Genomic DNA, 20605 nt, shown 5'->3' with positions numbered 1-20605 from the left:
AGAATGAGGCATATACCTGTCTTGGTAGGAAGAGACCTCTTACACACACTAACTTCACTGATAATTCTATTTTGCCTCAGTGATCAGAGACACTGGGAAAGGTGATTGTTCTCACACACTCCAGTGTGCAAACACAACATATAAAGCCTTGACAAACCCGACAACTTAGCTGACACGCACGAGGTAGTGTAGTAGTCCTAGCGTCTCAAGCCCTTAGCGCAGTACTTGTGAAATAAGACCAAACCAATAGGAACGGGACACATGCATTAGCATGTTGATTCATTGCTCTACCAACTGAGCTAACCAGGCGGCACAGCCCAAAGTAAAAACAAAAAAAAAACAAAAAAAAAACAAAACAAAACAAAACAAAACAAAACACGATGTCTCCAGAGTACAGAGCACAGTCTCCAGACTAAAACCGCATGCAGCTGGTTTGGGATGAACTGAACTGGACAGAAGGTGAAAGAAAAAACAACCTGCAAGTGCAACATATTGGTGGGAAACATCTGCAACAGTGTTGTGTTGAACTTTATGAACAATATTTGATTTCCATTGCAGAAAGAATATAACGAGTGTGTTCAGCAGTAAAAGAAAATTAGATTTAAATAACATCTGGAAAAATGAAGGTGTCCTAAAACTTTTGTCTGGTAGTGTATATTCTTCTCAAGTTTTTGAGAAGAATATACACGCATCAAGGCCTTGAGCTGCTGGAAGACGTCACTACATCTGACTCACAGGCTGGAAAGCTCCTGATTCCTCCTTCAGCTGAGACAGCGAACACCACACGGATGTAGCTGGAGGACTGGGTGGTGTAAGGGAGCAGGGAGAAGGAGGGGTGGGAGGAGCAGGGTGGTTTGCTGGCCACGTAACCCAGTTTAAACATTTTCATAAGAACATATTTTTGGCTTAGAACATAAGGAAATCCACATATTGACATATTACAGCAGACCTTTGATGTCTGACGGTTTGCAACCTGCTGTCGAGAGAACGCACTCACTTGGAAGTGAGGTAGCAGGAACAGCAAAGCTATGCTTTTGCCAGAGGTGCAAGCATGGAATAAACGTGAGACTTTTTTTCTTTCCACCAATTCAGTGAACAGCTGGTGAGTCAGAGAGGAGTCTCTTTCCTGTATTTGTCTCTCGGTCTGTTGCTCTGTGTTACTCTTCTGGCTGAATAGGAGTGAAACGGTCCCCCAGACGTCATCAAGTGCTGTCCTCTTTGCGAGAGGTTGGGTCCAGTTCCCCAGTGTCTCTCAAATTGTGTTGTTTTACACCATGTGTGAATCTTTCACCTGTGGCACTGAACTTCCACTGTGCTTTCCTCTTTTTCCTCACCAGTGGCACGTCTCGACGTTCGGGAAAAGTACCAAAAACTGGGGATGACAGAAAAAAAAAAGATCTGATCTTATCTATCTTTGCACCACATTGTATGCTTAATCTGCTGTTACGAAGTGAGCAGTTTTTCAGCATTATACCTGTTACACACGCATGTCTACTGTTTCTACTGTTTTGCCTTCTTCATACCGGTTACTCTTCATACTAGCTGAGTCTTCCTTGTTGGGTGCCATGCTCTGTTCAGTCATGGGGGTCAGGGGTACAATCAGTGATACTGTTTTCATCACACAGCACTTTGGTGGCTGTATCCAGTGTGTTGCACTGGAGCAATTTAGCATGTTCACTATACTCTTCTACTAGGTGCTTGCTTCACTCCTAAGTTCATGCAGTGGCAATAAAGGCAGTTTTTGGTTTTAAAACCAAAGTTGCGGTGGCAGTGCTATGTTGTCGAAAAAATATGCATTCTTACAGGGCTCAGCAAAGAGCTCATGCTGGGAACCCCCCAGTCCTGCCTGGGTTGTCAGATTTGGGCTAAACAAGGCAGAATGTGATATTTGGGCTCCACTATGTTGACAGGTTTTTGAAATCCTTCAACATCAACAACAACTACTGAAAACAGTCTCAAGTCTTCTCAAGTAAAGTCAAAGTGATGCTTTAGTGCAAAGCTTCCAAATAGTCTTTGCTCGGTCACAACCTTGTCATGCTAGAAAACGATGTATGGCGTCGTTTGGTTTCATACTAGAAAACCAAAACAATGCCACACACCTGACAACTGAGATTAGGCCTACTGTGCCCTCTTGTGTTAACATTAATACATGACATCTGCATCTTCTGGGAGTCACAATTTAATTGACTTGATATTGTGATCCATTGCTCAGCTTCACAATCATATTTTTTAAATCACAAAATACCATGTTATACCACTACACTCAATACCTGTTCGTAGAAACATTATTAGTTTGGGTCACAGAGTAAAAATTATACAGTATCACCACAGGTATCATGGACAGGCAAAGCTGAACAGCCTTACGTCTTTCAGTTGTCACACCTTTGAGAATAATAAACACTGATTTGAGGATGTCCCCTTACCTGGAAATGCATGAGTGAAAACCAAGGTTAATAGTGCCTGTGTCCCAAAAATGATCCCCCTGCAAGAAACACAAAAATGGTTCAATACACAACAAACAGCAGGGTCCAAGTCACAGTTAATGTACGAGATAATCTATGGGGGTAACAAATTACTCCATGATGTTAAATTTTGTCTGTGGAACACTTTTCATTATCCAGTGGATTATACTGCTGTTGCTACATGTCAGCACTCAGAATCCATCCAGCCATCATCTATGCTACTTATCATTTTAATAAGTCACGTGGGGGCTTGTCAGTCTATCAGGGAGCTGACATATAGAGACAAACAATCTTCACACCTATGGACAATTTAGAGTCGTCAATGAACCTCACCAGTATGTCTTTGGACTGTGGGAGGAAGCCGGAGTACCCAAGGGAACCCATAAGGGAGCTGAAGCCTATCCCAGCTGACTATGAGCAAGAATACACCTTGGAATGGTCGCCAGTCAATCGCAGGGCTGACACACAAAGACAGACAATCCCACACACACACTAACACCTACAGGCAATGTAGAGTAGCCAGTTAACCTAATGTGCATGGAGGAAGCCGGAGTACCCAGAGAAAACCCACGCAGGCAGGGAGGACATGCAAATTCCACACAGAAGAGCCCAGACCGGGGTTCGAACCTGGAACCTGTGAGGCGACAGTGCTAACCACTGCCTTGTCACCCTGTAGATATATATATATCATATTATATGTTGCTGTGAAAAGGGTTTGCACTTAGTACAAAGTATATTAAGGTGTAGAAACACCTCTTAATTTCAGGATGCATTGTTAATTAATTATTGTTAATTTCCTTTTGTGTATCTTTTCTTTCTTTTCTTTTCTTTTTTTGTATTATTCTTTCTTGGGACAATTCTGGGTGATCCTGATCTGGTGAACTTAATATTCTAAACCGTTTTTTTAAAAGCTGCACCATTCTGTCAAGTGTACTTATTCTGATAGATACATTTGCTCCAAATTCAGTTCATCAGGTATCTTTGGGAACTCCATAAAACCCTGCTCAAATAAAGTTCTGTGGGTTTGAAAAGAAAAGGTTTGACTGCATTCAGAACACTGATGAGGACCAAAAACAGCGTGGTGTAGTGAGTCTATCGTATGATTGTTAAAGTCTAATACCCATGATGCACGTCTGGGAAATGTCCACATCTTTGAAACTCCAAAACCCCAAACCTAGGAGATTCAAACAAAAACACCCCGGGCCTCACATTTTTCCCTTCCCTTAAACAGACAAGTGCTTGCAGCTTCTGCTGTAAGTGAGACTGACTGGAGAGTCTTGACAAGAGCAGAGTGGAGCAGAGAATTCAGAGAATGAACTGATTACAGCTGAGTTGGAAGACACGAAAAACGTGTCTGCATTGCATCCTGTGTTGCATTTTTGGATATGTGAAGGGGGCGTATTCAAACGAAAAACAAGGTGTTTAATCCCCCTTTAAACTCTGATAGTTTCGTTTATAAAGCTTTTAAGGGGAAAGAAGAAAACATCAGCAACAAATCAGTTTGGCAGACAGAGACACTGGATAGTGTCCTGTAGTGTTCCAGTATGTGTCTGTACAACATGGCATCTTGCAACTGGGTTGAATTCAAAAGAACGACAATTATGAACACTGAGTTGTATGACATGCATTTTATTCAAAAACAGCTCAGAGAAGTGTGTCCGTTTGTACCTGCGGTGCTGGTGTCAGCGGCAGAGGTGGATCCTGAATCCTCCTCAGCAGCATACTCCGCATGACAGTCCCAGTCCACAGGACCAGTGCTCTCTGTGATCAGGCTCAAATACATCTCGACTACACCTCTGGCCTTTTTCAAAGCCTCCTTGGGAGAGCTTTCTACAATCGTCATGAACCTCACTGGGCTGTCCTGCAACGACAACAAAAAAAGGCATGACAGAAAATCCATTAAAGATACTTAAAGCTGTGTGCAAGTGTAAAACGAGACTTGGGTACATGTGGATTTTTTATTATTACAGACTATATATATTATTATATAGGCTGTTATTGTAATCAGATGTTTTGACATGAAGGGCCTGCATTGAATTTTAAGATGTTAAAAGAAATTAACATACAGCATGTGGTCAGCTGAACATTCCAAACATGCCTTTCTGAAACCACGGCCATTAATCTGTAGCAATAACAGACTGCACTCCTCTGGTTTCAGGCTTTCCACCGGATTTCGCTGACAGTTGGCCACAAGGGGAGCATTAGCAAGGTCCAGCACTGTTGCTGGTGGTAAGACCTGGTCCAGTCAGTAGCCCAGTTCATGCAGAGTCACCACAACAACGCTTTAGCCATTGTATGTTACTGTCACTCTCTATGTCCTGTGCACATAGCAACTACAGTGAGGTTAAGGTTACAGTAAGACAGAGCTTATGGTTTATAAAACGTTAAAAGGCACCTGCAGGTCTGTGACAGGATACAGAATCTGGTCTCCTGCAATGAAAGCTGGCTGCAAACCCATATCAATCTATCACCACAACTTACTTACCGTCCACCTCACTACATAGAGGGAAACATTCACTCTGCTTTATTTAGTATTTTAGTGTTGCATAGTATATCAGGGAGAATAGAAATACTGTGACACCGTAACGTTTTTCCTTTCCTTTGACAGACAAGTGCTTGCAGCTTCTGCTGTAAGTGAGACTGACTGGAGAGTCTTGACAAGAGCAGAATGCCATGCTGACACAGAGTTAACAGAGAAGCAGGGTGGAAGACGATGTTTTAAGGCTGCTTTCAGATCCACCATCAGCCTCTAGAACCGCTTCAGTCCTCCTTGTCAAAGATTCTGTGAGTCTACAGAGCCCTACTGGAGGAACGAGCAGCACTCTTCTAAAACATATTCCCTCTTTAGGCGTTGTGATGATGGTGGTGAAGAACGCTGTCCAAACATTTTGCCCTAAAATCCATTGGTGTTTTTTTTGGTCATTTTTGTACTTATCAAGCCACTCATCTGATAATTGTTTGTATTTCCTAAAATGTATGTTTGCTAGGGTAGAGATCTCCTTTCAGACACCTGAGGCCAATTAGTCACCATGCCTGTGAAATATAAATAAACAAATGTCAAGGGTCTGTACTCACCCAGGCCCGACCAGACCAGGAAACCCATTAATGAGGTAATGTGCTTTCAGTACCACTGGGGAAAATTTTCACTGAAGAACAGGCTTACAGTACACCAGGTTGTTCAGCTGTCAGCTCATGACAACTCGGACCCAGTGCACAACATGTGGGTCTTGGCTGCGTCTTTAACCCTTTAATGGTCCCATTATGCAACCATTTAATCATTTCAGAGAAATATCATACATGTATTTATCATGCATCTATGTTTTATTAGCTTGGAGGCTGTACAGAGCAGCACATTTGGGATGGGCATTTAACCAAGGACATCCTTTGTCCTTATTTCTCTAGCTCTTTTTTTACATTTATCACACAACTGCAGCGATTCCGTCCAAAAGTGTTGATAATACTTTGACATACACATCTGTTCACCGTAAGCTGACCCCATGCTCTGTAAGCTGATGTAAATGTGTGTAAAATCATGTAATTTGCTAGAATTAAGTACTTACCTCAAATTCTTCATTGATTTCAGGTACGCATCCTTGAGAATAGAGATGGTAGATAACCTTCTCCAAGGTGTTAACATATCTTCTGTTGTCTGAATTCCTGACATAATGGAAATGTGTCCTCAGAAGCTCCAGGATTTGTGGGAAGGCTGCTTTGATATAACAGACCTCACTCTGGAACATACAAATCACAAAAGGATGTCTAGAAGGAGCTCTGCCGCAGTATGTAAGCTGTGTTTGTGGTCATTTTAAATCAGATGTGTCAAAAAATCCCTGTCAGTTAAAAACGGTATCTGTTGTTAATCAGCTGAGATGATCTCATTAACAAAAAGTTGGTGAATTTAGTTTTATGGACGTTTTAGGGAGAGTGAGACTCATCCCAGGCTATTTGTAGTGGCCTTTGTGTGTGAAAGGTGAACTCCACTGATTTTACACATCAGCTATTATACGTACAAAGCCAGTTTACAAACTATACCACAACTTTCAGGGAGCTCACTTTTTTTTTGTCACATTTATAAAGAATTTGATTCAAGTTTTATTTATCATTACTCCTATTAATAATAATGAACAATGAGAATGAGAAACAGATAAAAATGAACCACTGCTGCCTGCTATGCATCTTTGAACACAATGGAGAAATGCAGAACAGTGGAACATGTTACTGTTAGTACAGTATTTTTATTTATTTATTTATTTATTTGCATGATCTATTACCTATGCCATAGGTAATAGATCATGCAAATAAATAAATGTTCTCAGTGGATGTCATGTCTTATTAAGAGGAGAGAAACAACCTTTGAACAATTTTAAAGTTTGGCGACAGGTGACAGCCGCTTAAGAAAAAAGCGTCACGGTGTTTTAGATACTAACCATAAAAAATAATAATTAACCTGTGCACAACACTTTGTGTGTGTTATTTTTATTCAATCTGTATAGTGTGCTGAGACTCTCTGGGTGAAGTTGATGCTTGTATTTGTACATTGGGTTACCTCTATGTATGTCAAGAATGGTGCTTGAAAGCTGTTTTGAATGTTGGACGCAGTGATGGACAGAAACACGTGACTCGCTGTGACTGCTCCACAGTTACTCACCAAATTCAGATGCTCTGTGAAAGGATAGGTTATTAAACAGCCGTGGTCCAACTGGTTATCAATCTGTGGAGTGAACATCACAAAGTTAATTCACCTACACCACACAAAGGCGCACACACGCACACACAGGATATTTCAAAGCCGTGGAGTGCATTTTAGTAGTGCACTGTAGTGTGTCTGTTAGTAAAGCATTTTATGCACTAAAAGAAGTGCTGTGTGAATGAGTCTCAATTCAATTTGTTCTGCAGTGCAACATATAATTCAATATTTTGGAAAATACATTTGTTAACTTTCTGGAGGAGAGTTTGACATCAGAAACGTCCGGAGTTTCCATCAACCTCACAGTGACGCCAAGACTCCAGAAGATTGCTGTATCTGGCTGAGTATGGTCATAATATATAATAACAAGAATTAGAAGAAGAAGAAGATTATCACTAATACTAAATTAAAATGTAATAACGTAAATAATAAGATTAATCAAATTAATAATAATGAGGAGGAGCATTGAGTAGTAGTGGCAGATACAGATTCTGCAGCTCCAGAGTCATCTGTTATCCATGGAAGAGGATTAGGGACACATCATAAAAGAAAAAAAAAAGAAAAAAGAAAAAGTAGTTTTTAAAGACAGAATTCTTTTTATTACTATGTGGAACCTGCACTGTGCTATGTTCTCTTTCCTTCTGCTCTCTCACAGACATCATGATTGCTCTCACCAGGCGATTAAGGCTCAGGAGGTGATCCTGTGTTACTGAATGTCGGCATGGACCAGGGATGCCGCCCAACGCCAGACGCAAGCACAGGAGGAGCAACAAGCGCAGATGCTGAGCCTGGGAGGAGAAGAAAAAAGGATACAGGGTTTTGTACATTTTGAACACAATAAAACCAAAGAGCCAAAACTGTAAAGCTTTGAGTTAAATGCAGATGGAAATATGCTCACAGTGACAGCATTCTCATATTTAGCAGGTGATGTTTACCACATGTTCAAGTTCAAGCATTTATTGTTGTCACTAGGACTGTGAAAACAATGTGAGGGTCAAAGCCCTCAGAGGGAAAAAATCAGACCGGGTGTTGTGAATCAAGTCTTTAATTTCATGCAGCATGGAGACAAGACATACAGTTCACAGTATGTTCTGTAGTGTTGTCTCCAGAGTGTTCTGGAGTATGACTCTTTATACCTGTAATCGGTATGCCACAAATACCTTTCCCAGCAGGAGGGACAATAAAGGATGTCTTCTGATCACACCTTCTGTAAATACTCAGGACAATCAACTGGGGTTCACTCCCAGGCCATCTAAGGTCTTTCCAGACCAGCAGTTACAGATGTCATTTCACTTTAGGGGACATCTGTTCTAAATGACCACAAGGTATAATCTTTATTTTCTACGGGGAGAGTTTTACAACCTGAAAGAATGTGGAAAGACTTTTACAAAGGACGGTTTTGGGTGGGGGCTTATTTTCTAATTTCACAATTCTAACCTTAATATCACTACTAAAACCTCTATATTAAAAAAACTCAGATACAGTAAAAAAAAAAAATTCACAGGATTCACCCAGTGGGGACTATGAACAAGGCCATAGAATAGCTGGTAACTTTTTCTGACAGCGAATGGTGCTGCTTGATGGTGTGCAGGTTCAAATTCAGTATGAGGCTGCTGTAAATACTAAGCTCAAATCTGATCTGATCATCAGATTTCTCTCTGAGTGGTAGCTACCAGGCTTACTGTTGGTTTCATCATCAGTGCCACTTCACTGTTGGTATGCAGTGGCGAGGGGCCAAAGAGGTCAAATCACAGGGCAGAAGTGGGGTAATCCACTGTGGACAGGGGACATGATGGATTACAGGTTTCCACAGAGCTCGTACACCGTGGGAATCTCTTGACCTCTGGAGGTTTGGAACACTGGTATGTGTTAATTCCTCTTCACGTGGCTTCAGTAAAGTGACTCGATGGGCTACTTCACATTACCTGTTTTTAATACCTTCTGCACAGATTTGAAATTAAATTAAATCTTACATCTAATCTCAAGCACCTCCTGACTCTGCTTAGCCAGTTCATTTTTAATAGCCGTTGTTTTAACAGTTTTTTTCAGCTAAACTAATTTAAAGTGCAAACTATATAAGTTAAACATAAAATGTACACATTTGCTGTATAACCTATAAAACAACAAAATATTTTTTAAAAATTCTATAAAGAAGCAGCTGCCAACTGGAACGGTCATAGTTATCAGAGTTATCATATTAGCATTTAAGGTGTATCGACTGATTCACAATGTCAACTCATGTATTCGGTAACATGCAACAAAACATTCCACCTTAAAAGTTGCCGGTAGCTGTTAGCAGCCTTTGAGCGGCTCAGTGAATGAGCCGCACATCCTTTATTCATCCTTCACTCTTCTGACAGTTTCTTTGTGCTGGAGATGAATTGCATTGAGACTTTTCCTCTGGATGGATGTTTCCAATGCAGCTTCCTTTGTTCTGCACAAGTGAGTCAATGAAATCCTTCAAAACACAAACTACTTGTGTTCACTGTTGTACGTGTTATTTGCATATAGAGCAGGGGAAGTGAGATCTGTTCACAAATGGTCACTGAAGAAAAATGAGAGAGGAAGAGCAGGTACTGTCCACTGTGCCCGGGATCGGATCAGCATTATGTCCTTAACAGAAACTGACTGAGCAATGAAAACCCAATTACCACAGAGATTAATGTTCTTTGGTGATTACAGTGGAATGTATCATCTTAATTTGACAACCACACAAATCAGGAATAATTATAGTCATAATATATTATTATTGCATAAATGTATTAGTGAGTAAAACACATTATTCTTATGTTTATTTGCTGTGACTTATTTCTACAAAAAGGTGCAAAATCAAACAGATGAAGATGAATAAAGAAGGTGCTGTCTTCTGTATTTACAGATTGTAGTATGGATCATTCATTACAACGCTTAACCTTATTCTCATGAATCACTGCACACTGCCATGATGATATTTTTGCCAGGGGAACCCGTGCTAGTGTTAGTGCCAACACAGAATGCTGAGATCACAGTACACAGATAATCAAAATGATGCTTTCTAACACCAAGTTTAAATGCAAAGGCCTGTAGGTGAGTACAGATCACATGTTGAAACCAGATGAAAATGGGGTGGTGTGACCATCCCCCCAGAGATTAACGTAAAGTGCCATGCGTGCCTGCATGCAAGGAGAAGTGTTGTGGTTGAAATAAGGAAATGTGGACAGTCTGGGACTGGGAGAGGTTTAGCAAATGTTTATGCCGCTATGGTATTTCAACTGGAATGAGCACAAAGCCACAGATCATTTCTCTGCCAGCTGTGTATCAAATATCATGGCAGATTTGCAGCTGGCTTGCTCATAAGACAGAAGCTGATATTTGGACTTAAATAGGTTCAAGTGAAGTGAAAATAAAGCTTTCAATACTAATTTCCTTGGAAACTTGTTTTCCTTTTTTCCCTGAAGTTGTATTGCACCACTGCTTACCACAGAGGCAGCTGACAGTCAGTGACAGAGTTTAGCAAACAACAATTACATTCTGGGCACCAACAATGTTGAGAGCTCTCAGATATTAGCTTAGACTCTCACGCCAACTGTTTTTGTATATTCACTTTAACTTATTTACTGCAACTTAAGTATACTTATATTGCTGTTAAATATAATCTAACGCACACACACAGCTTGGTTGCATGTATGCCTGGAGTAACTAAAGTATATGGAGCCCCGCCCCTCCCTATATGCAGCCCTTAACGCATGGTTAGGGGCTGGGGTTAGGGTTAGGGATAGAAAATCTTGCTTAGGGCCCATTTGGGTAGGGAGTATATGCTTCAGAGCTGGTCAGTTTAGCATTTTCCCTGTTTTGTTTTGTTGCAATGTGACCCCTCAGAGCATTCCTGCTGTGTTCAGCTGTGTGACGTGCCTCTGGTCTTTTGTTTCATAAGTTTAGCCAATCACAAACCACAGTTCATAAAACAAAACAAAAAAAAGAAAGAAAAATTAACTCCACCATGTATTTTGAATAATATCAGAAGAAGTCTTCACTCACATAACCAGATGAAAGGACTTTACAAAGCACTGATCACAGGGCTGGTTGTAATGAACTGAAATGACAAGGGGGCTCAGTTCATTTTCAGTGGAGGAAACCAGAGAAAAAAACAAGCTTAAATGATCACATGCCGCCCAAAAAAATCTTTTACATTCATTTTTTTTTCATTTTCATCATTCAGTTTTATTTATTTAAAGAAGCCATGCTAGTAATGTGTCATGTGTCTAGATCGATTGGCATTAGATTTTATTCAGACATTTGTGGTGCCCATTGGATGAATGATAATGATTTTGGTTCCCTGATGTTGCACTCCAGAAAAAGTTGTTGAAAAATGTCTTTTAGTGAGGATGGGATGTTCTGGGCAGAAAAAGGGTCTCTGCAAGTAAAAGCTCTGTCAAGAAGGACTTTACGCCTGTTTGGTGGTGTCCTTGATTACTGTGGATAGGAAGAACCACACCCCACTGGTGGACTTGTGTTTGCGGCATTGAAATCGTCAAGGAAAATGTTGTTGGAGTTAACTGACGTGTTAATCACGATCGCAAACGTCATCGCAGAAAGATAAAAGTTGAACTCCAGAAAGCAGAGAGATGTTTCCATAGGTGAGTAAATGGCTAGTGTGAGGAATATAGTTAGTTCTGGACATTTCTAGACAATGTACTCAGAGATAAGATTTGTGTGCAGGGATAAAATTGTAGACTCCCACGACCCGATGCTAGATGTAGCCCACACTCCACCCACACATCGAAAGTTACAGAACAGAGAGCAAGAGACTGGATCTGGAGGAGAGAGCAGCACCTGAGAGTGTGGAGGGTAATGTGATAGATACCCAGTCCACTCTAGGGAAAATTACAGGGATTATATCCAAACTCCACTACCACCAAACCATACTCTGTTCATTAAACACTTAAGGAGACTTAAACAAAATGGAGACTAATGGGGTTATTACACCTGTGGGTTACAGTGAATACACTGCAACCATCCCTAAGGTGGATCAGACAGGGAGGATATGTGAGAACCATGCAGTTTATATCAACCCATGGCTTGAGGCAGATCAGTGCCCCCTAACAAACCCCATAGGATCTGTTCACAGGACTAGGAGTTGGCAGTAGGAAAGTGAAAAACAGCTTTTCTATTTAACAGAGTTCCTGTGTATTGCAATCCAGATCTACCACTCATACTAGTAGTGATTCTTCACTAGTAGGGTTAGGTGCGGTCATCTCACAGAAAGTGAAAAACTACTGTTTGATAAAAAAAAAAAAAAGAAAGAAATATTAGGCCTGGTTTTTAGGGTGATTTAAGTTTCATGTATAAGTATTTGTTTGGCCGCAAGTTTGCTCTGGTAACAGACCACAAACCACAACTGAAGAACAGGGGTACCTCCCTTTGCTGCAGCAAGATTGCAGAGATGGTCCCTGATTTTAGCTGTATGAACATAATGACATTCATCACAAACCATCTGACCTGCACGAAAGATGATACGTCATCCAGATTCCAAATACCGGATAACAGATTTCCAAAACCAAACGCAGTCTTCAGGTAGCCTTAGTGTGCTTATCACTACAAAAGAAATAGCACAGGAAACAGAAAGAGATCCTGTGCTATTTCTTTCAGGATGACCAAAATATGTACTGGGTGGTCATCACAGAAAAAAAAAAACTGAAATGGGCTACAGATCCTTGAGAGAGATCCGACAGTGATTTTGCAGAGGACGATAAGCAGATGTTTCCATTTGTTATGGAAGGGTATGCTCACTGGCCCGACATAATTTATATGCATTTTTGCATTGACTTGAATAGGAAAGTGGTCTCAGACTTTTGGGCTCCACTATATATTCCCCCACAATATTCTGTGATGTGCAACAGCAGTCAGCCTTAGTGATCTCCTGATTTTTGTCCCAGCGCCAGCTGCAGGCAAGAATATCAGTTTGTTTAATTCTTTGTTTAATGACTGAAAACCAATACCAGCTCAAACAGCTCAAATACAGAAGACACGACTAAAAGTTGTGAAAGTTCTGGAACTGAAAGGACCAAAAAAGTACAGACACTACAACCACTACAATAGTTCATGCCTGAAAACAGACTTTTGCTGCATTATCCTGTTCATGTCTTGCAACAGTAAAACAACATGCATTAAAATACATCACTTCTGTTGGTGCCCTATGCTCAAAACATCACAGTTCACATAATAAAATACGCATAATAAAAACCTATTACACTGAGCTTTCTGCTTGACCATTTCTCTTTCTCATATTCAAATTCAAATCAGCTTTATTGGCACAACAGGTCAGAAAATTTCTAAAACTGTAGACTAAAACACTGACAGATGATTGCAATAACTATACAATAATAATATGCAAATATCAAGCATCACATCAAACACAATATGGTAAAAGACATTAAATAATTATATTCAGCTCAACTCTTGATTGTAAAGAACACAAAAGTTGTCCATAATGCATGGAAGGAAAGAGTGTAGTTCAACACTGGCTGATGTAATGGTGTAATGGTTCTCATTTATTTAGTGGCTCTTCATTAAACCCTTTGATGTTTAAAGCCAAGGAATGGATTCGTCATGATGGTCTCTGTTAGTGTGATTAATGAACCAGTTTATCAGATTCATGTCTGTGGAGACATAAACAAAGAGCTTTCCTCTGTAAACACAGTGTGCTACAGGAGGATCCAGGAGTAACAGAATGTGAATATGCCCCTCAAGACATCCTACCTGTTCTGTCTGGTGGTCAGACACTTGAAGCCAGCTGGTTTGTGACCTTCTGACTGAAATACTGGTAAACGTGTCCTAACATATGAATTATAATCAAAGACACAGTACAGGCTGAAAACACAGGTGTGCTTGGTGTCTCTTGGTGCTGTCAAAGGTGTACTAAGGTCTTTGTGGTTCATTAAGGACCAAATAATCAAAATATATATTGGTAGTTGGCCAGAAACCTGGGAAAAACACTGCACACACTGCACTCAGAACATCTGTTGTCCACTGCACCACCAAGGATATCTGCAACCGATCCATAACAGACAGTGAAGGAAGCATTTTATGAGAAAATATTTCTAACCCTGCAGGAATCATGAGACACACAGAGGGCAAGAAACAACAGCAAGAAGTGAAGAGAGAGAAAGGAAAGATCCGTCTTTTTAAGCCCAGCTTATACTTATATAAGTTACGATTTTTCACAGACACAGCAGGAACTGATTTTTATGCTTGTCTTGCTCTGGTATATAAGCTGCTTAGGTGAAGCAGACCACTGAACATTTCAAGCATGGAAAAATTTAAAGCATGTAGTATGAGTAGTTAAAAAGTAATGACTTGTGGAACTTGTTATGGAATTTTGGAATTCTGGAATGTTTTAGCAACATTTATTAAGACCATCACCACCTTGTTTTAAAGCCTCCATATCTCAGAGACTAAAGAGGATACAGGCTGAAAATGTTGCTCTCTAGCTGTTGGGTTCAATTACGTCATTTACATAAAGTGTGAAGCAACTCTGAGATGGTCAGTCAGGAACCCTGTTGTTGATTTGACGTGGACTGACTCTTTGACATCACGTTGCATAAACCATGTCAGTCTTCATCTCTTCTCACTCACACTCTCGTGCAAAACCCAGGTCCACTTGCTATAAAGTTGGAGGGGGGGACAGCGCCAGCATTTAGGGAACAGCGGCGCATTTCTACAGAAAAATAACAAGTTACACTTTACCCCCTCTAAACTGCATGAGTCTCTGCATGCACATTGGCCACATGCTGTGCCACCCCACCTCCAAAAGTAAATTCCTGTAGGAAACACAGGAAGACATAGTTTGGAAAAAGAAAAGTGTTTGTGACATCTCACATGTGGTTTTGATTTACAACTAACATTTAGCCCATGTCACACAAAATACTAAGGCATACAATGGGTAAAGTAAGTATAACACGTCACCAGTTTTCTTAGTAAATATATTTCTAAAGGTGCCATTGATATGACATTTTCACCAGATGTCAGTAACAACCCAAGTAATCCATACCTACAAAGAAAAATAAGTTCGGAAATTAAGTAATGTGTAATAGAATGACACAGGGAAAAAGTATTGAACACATGAAGAAAGGAAGGTGCAAAAAGGCATGGAAAGCTAAGACAGCAGCTGAAATCTATCAGAAATTAGAAAGCAATCCTGCCCCTTGTCAGTGCAAATTAATATCAGCTGGTTCAGTCCCAACTGGTGGCCTATAAAAAGGTGTCTCTTTACCAAGGCGTCATACAAGAAACATTGATGGGTAAAAGCAAAGAGCTCTCTCAAGACCTTCGCAACCGTATTGTTGCAAAAAACATACTGATGGCATTGGTTACAGAAGGATTTATAAACTTCTGAATATTCCAGTGAGCACTGTTGGGGCCATAAGGAAGTGGAAGGAACATAATTTCACCATAAACCAACAGAGGAATGAAAAGAATTATTAGAAGAGTTGGCACTGGCAAACTCCAGATGAATAGAGAAGTGAACCGAGACATCCTTGATAAAAATCTTCTGTCATCTATCGGGATAATGAAGATGAAACAAGGGTGGACATTTCAGCAAGACAATGATCCTAAAAGCACAACCAAGGAAACTCTCCATTGGTTTCAGAGAAAGAAAATAATGCTGCTAGAATGGCCCAGCCAATCACCTGACTTGAATCCAATAGAAAATCTATGGAAAGCAACTAAAGATCAGAGTTCATAGAAGAGGTCTGCGGAACCTTCAAGATTTGAAGCTGTATGACCGCATGAGAGTAGTTTCTCCATACAGGAGGCGTCTTGAAGCTGTCATTACCAACAAGGGCTTTTGCACGAAGAATTAAATAAATTTCAGTGAGCTTGTTCAATACCTTTTCCCTGTCATTCCATTTTATTACACAAAACTTAATTTCTGAACTTATTTGCTTTGTTTTCTTTGTATGGATTACTTGGGTTGTTACTGACATCTGGCGAAAATTTGTCAATGGCACCTTCAGAAATATATTTACTGAAGAAAATGGTGACAAGTTCAATACTAATTCTAGCTGCTGTATATATTTTGTATTTCCAGTTCAGCCTACAAATACCAATATATGATTTTTGGTTCATATCATCCAGCCCCTAGCACTTTTCATATAGAGCAGGTCTAGACTGTACTCTTACTATAATACTATAATATTTTTCAAGACCAAACATGAGCAAGCAATTGGCGACAGTGGCAAGGAAAAAACTCCCTTTGAACAAGAAGAAACCTTGAACAGAACCGGGCTCAGTGTGGGTGGCCATCTGCCTCCACTGGTTAAGCTGAGAGAGAAAGACAGAAGGGGGAAAAGGGAAAGAGTGATCTGCTGGGCCCCTGTCAACCCCTCCTCTACTCTTTCACTCTGTGAGACATACACAGTATTCCTTTGCTGTCCAAGACATTTCTCCAAGTGGCCAGTTAATGAAACACAACCTAATTTAGAAATATGTACAAGGTAAGCTCTGAAAAAGTAAAGGTCCTAATCATATTGTCAGAGGGCAGCTGGTGAACATAGTGGAACATTTAGTAGCTGAAGAGCCAGGTACTTCCCTCAGGAGCTGGTGGAGACCAAAAAGAGAACTAAAAGAGAGGAAATACTGGGTTGAGAGCCATAAAGTTACAATTAATAAAAGTTGGAAGTTGGAAAAGGTAAAGTTGGAAACCAAATTATTGCGCAAACATAGCAAAGTGATGAACTTTTTTTTTAAGTGCAGCCAAATCCCCAAATACGATGTTTGAAACTACCATTTTACGGCTGTTTCCTCTCAGTGAGCTGAGTGTCCACCTCAAGAGTCAGACCTGACTATTTTTCTGTCACTTACTTTCCAAAACAAAATAAGTCAGCAGGTTGTCACCAATACAACTCACCACTAACCACTCAGTCATTTTTGTTCACCTGTGAAACCTTATTTTAACTCCAAAGCAAATTTCAAAAGTTGGAGACAGGAAAGTCTGAGGGGGTTTGGTTTGGTGCAGCCGGTCACTGAAGTGTAAACGTTACTGAGCAAATGCCTCAAATGTCAGATTTCATCCATTAGCAATAAAATACAGAGCAGAGAAATCAGATTTCACATTTGTTCGTTCCAGGTTTTCAACACACATCATGTTCTGTCATCTAAAACCATACATTTCTTGTCACATTGTAAGCCTAGGATAGTTTTGCAGTTACTCTATACAAAGGGTGATGAATGAGTTAGATAAGGTAGAAGGAGGTTAGTTATACAGCTCTCGTTACACACATGTGGTTCAACTCTTAAGTTAATAGTCTTAAGTTAATAACATTTGTGGTTTTTCTGTTTTTGGGTAATTGAAAATTGAAAGTCATCAACAGTCATCAACCACCTCTGTGTCACGGGCTTATCACCCAAAGAGGTCCTGATTTGGCCCCTCAGACTACTACCTCTACCCCAAGATGAAGAAGGAGCTCAGAGGTTGCCATTTTGACAGTAAAGATGGCATCATTAACCAGTTCTTGGAGGTCCAAGAAGCCGACTTCTACAAAGAAGGAAGCAGTATGTTCCACAACCACTGGACTAAGAGTATAAATGCAGGAGGGGGCTATGCTGAAAAATAAATGTGGTGAGTTTTCTAAAACTGGCTCAGCTTAGACAACAAACTTATCAATAACCATCTCATTAAGACAAACTATACATAAGTTTGTGAACCTCACTAACATGAAACTCTGTGATGTTATTTCAGTGTCTAATTCTCCAAAACTGTATGTTTTGAATTTCAGTGAACCTTCTGCAGGCATTTTAAATGGGTTTTCATAATTTCAGTTTATTGGTTTATATTCTCCCCAGATCTCCTCCGAATGGGCCAAAACTTAAAGTATAACTCAATTAACCTGATTTTCACCACATTCCCTCCAACATTGTGGAGAGCCACATGAGTTCACTTTAGGCCTGGCATTTCTCTTTTCTTCTCACAGAATTGTTTTTTCCTTTTTTTTCTTTTTTCCAAATAAACTTGTTAGTAATGACTGAGTAAATATTTACTGACAAATCCATCATCATTTTCTCATATTATCCTTGACATTTTAGACATTTTAACATATGTAATATATATAATAACATGCAAACATTTAAAATAATATTTAACCATTATTTACTTAATCATAAATGATTGATCACTTATCCCTATCATATTTGTCAAGATACAATATTTTCACAAATCAGTTCTTTAGTTTTTACTTTTATTTACTACTTAATAATTTTGCTTTAATTTCATAAGAGAAATAATTTCACAATTTACAATTTAAAATAAATCTAATAATAATATAGCTTAGGAGAGGTTTTTCTGATAGCAGTCCTTCAATAATAGTCTGAACTTTTGAAATCCACAATGTGAAGATGAGGTGCCTCAGACTCCTCATGATCTTTTCTCTTAATTGAAATTCCAGCGGACTTGTTTTTTTCTTTTCTTTGCTCTGTTAAAGAACCTTGTTCTGTTAGCTTAAAAACAGATGATGCTAATATACTAACACTGTTTTCATCACTGCTTTTCTCTGAATTAAAAATATGGTCGTATACACAGAGGCCGCATGAGTCACTGTGTATCATAAGCACGGTGACACAAGTCTCTGGCAGCAGCACTGCACCAAACCCGCAGAGAGAAATAAAAGTCAGATGGGAGTTCTGAACTGTGCAGAAGGCATCGGCTGAAGGAACAGAGTCAAAGAATGTTTTCCTCATTCGTCCTGTTGATTGCTAAGTGAACAGTATGTGTCAGAGACATTCCTGACTCCCCGGTCCTGGCATCAGACAGAGTTGACAGTTACCAACTATTCACATTCCGCCTCACCAAAATCTTTCACATCTGCAGCTCACATTATGTTCAGTTTGTCAAGATGAGCTGTGGATCACTGAGTGCCTCACTACCCCAGTGGTACTCAAGTAGATCAGAGGGGGAAAAAAAAGGAAAAAAAAATTTCATGGGGCTATTTTTTTTAATATTCAGTTAATTTCAAACAAATACAGGCATGTTCATTGACCACAGCACAGTACAAGCTGCAAAAGAAACAGCAGCCTGTAACTCTCTGTACACTGAGGGATGTGTGTGTGTGTGTGTGTGTGAGAGAGATCTTAGTTCTTACCTTGGTTATAAGTTCTAGCTCGTGTGTGTTCATCTGGCTGAGCTGGGAAAGCAAAAAAGAACAAAGTCCAGTTTCAGCGTCATTGGTCTCCAATGGAAGCGGGATCTCTGACACAGTGAGGCTTGTAGACTCTCACTCCAGATGCTTGGCAGCACTTGAGACTGAAGGACACCATGAGACAGTGTGTCCAGCCGAGGGGACTGACGCTCAGCTCTGCTGCTTATAGCCACCTCCATCCATCCACAGAGACAGACAGCAGGAGTGGGAGGGTGAGGGAGAATCTATGACCGCCTCCTCCTTCTTGCTCAGGGCCTAGCTGGCTCACTGAGCAGCTACCACAACAGCCTGTTACACCAAGTCTGGTAGAAACAGATTCCATCACTTCTGCTAAAAAAAATACTGTGCAACACAGGAACTGATGCCAGAGTCTATTTTAAGAATTGGACCTCTTTTATTTTCCAAGTTGCTCACTGGAGGATCAAAGTAGAGTGAATTACAATTTAGGTTTCATAGTTGTTGCTTCAGGTGTTGCCTCTATCAGAATCAGAATTTATTTTGAGGTCAAACTGACACCTGAAATGTTATGAAATAGTCCCTCATTGCACAGGAACATAGTTAGTGCACAAGGTAAGTAAGGTAGGCCAAAGCTGAACCAGGAAGGACTGTGTTTTGTTTGCTGATATCTCTTAGTTATCTGGCTTCACTGAGCCTAACATTGGTCATCCTGGATCACCTGCTCTATGAAGCTGGTTATCGAATGGCTCAGTTAACTCTGGGTTTATCCATCTGGCTACGAGCGTGTTCATGTGACAGAGGCTGTCATATTTATTCAAGTAGCCAAGTCCTTAATATGATATGAGAGGAAACGCTGACATGCAGGTAAACTCAGTTATAGATACATCCAACACTAATCAAGATGAAATGTAAACAGCGTGATCACATGACTAGAATGGAAAAGAAACACTGGAAATAATGTATAACTGATCAAATCAGACTGAGGATTTACTGTGAATAAGAACAAGAATTATTATGAAGTTTCTCACTGAAACAGTAACAAATTATTATGAACATATGAAGCAGGAAAAAAGTTAAAGTCTGAAATGTTCATTTATCAGATGAAAAATTTAAGCATGTGGATCATTTTACAAATAAAAACATCAGAGCGTTTAGTTTGAATGAACAATCAAGGTCACAAAGTCTCTTCATGTTACTCTGAGCTGCTGTGATGGAATCTGAGTCAAAGCATCAACACTGTCAGGAATTCTGTCAATCAAAGAATCTTTATTCACTTCAGATGAAGCTGGAATATGTATGATGCAGTTATTTATCAACACATGGAA

At 40.0% G+C, this 20605-nt stretch overlaps 1 protein-coding gene across 1 annotated transcript; it reads right to left on the bottom strand.

The window, feature by feature from the left end:
• Positions 1-416: 416 nt before the first annotated feature.
• csf1a (colony stimulating factor 1a (macrophage)) lies at positions 417-19442 on the bottom strand. Its single transcript, XM_041034544.1, has 7 exons — positions 19266-19442; positions 7824-7937; positions 7111-7173; positions 6023-6193; positions 4131-4323; positions 2424-2482; positions 417-1372 (listed from the first exon to the last, which is right to left on the bottom strand). The coding sequence occupies exons 1-6, from the start codon at positions 19296-19298 to the stop codon at positions 2451-2453; spliced, it is 606 nt and encodes a 201-aa protein (XP_040890478.1). The 5' UTR covers positions 19299-19442; the 3' UTR covers positions 417-1372; positions 2424-2450.
• Between the last annotated feature and the right edge of the window lie 1163 nt (positions 19443-20605).

Source organism: Toxotes jaculatrix, chromosome 3, assembly GCF_017976425.1.
Source record: "Toxotes jaculatrix isolate fToxJac2 chromosome 3, fToxJac2.pri, whole genome shotgun sequence".
Classification (NCBI taxonomy): domain Eukaryota; kingdom Metazoa; phylum Chordata; class Actinopteri; family Toxotidae; genus Toxotes; species Toxotes jaculatrix.
Note: the sequence above shows the minus strand (reverse complement) of the source record. Positions and strands in the feature narration are given on the sequence as shown.

Bases quoted from the DNA above. Each gene is read 5' to 3' on its own strand.
- csf1a (XM_041034544.1), bottom strand. From the start codon at position 19,298: ATGAACACACACGAGCTAGAACTTATAACCAAG. The intron at 7,938-19,265 runs GTAAGAACTAAG...TTCTCCTCCCAG, and splicing joins AGCTAGAACTTATAACCAAG to GCTCAGCATCTGCGCTTGTT. The intron at 4,324-6,022 runs GTAAGTACTTAA...TTGTCGTTGCAG, and splicing joins AAATCAATGAAGAATTTGAG to GACAGCCCAGTGAGGTTCAT.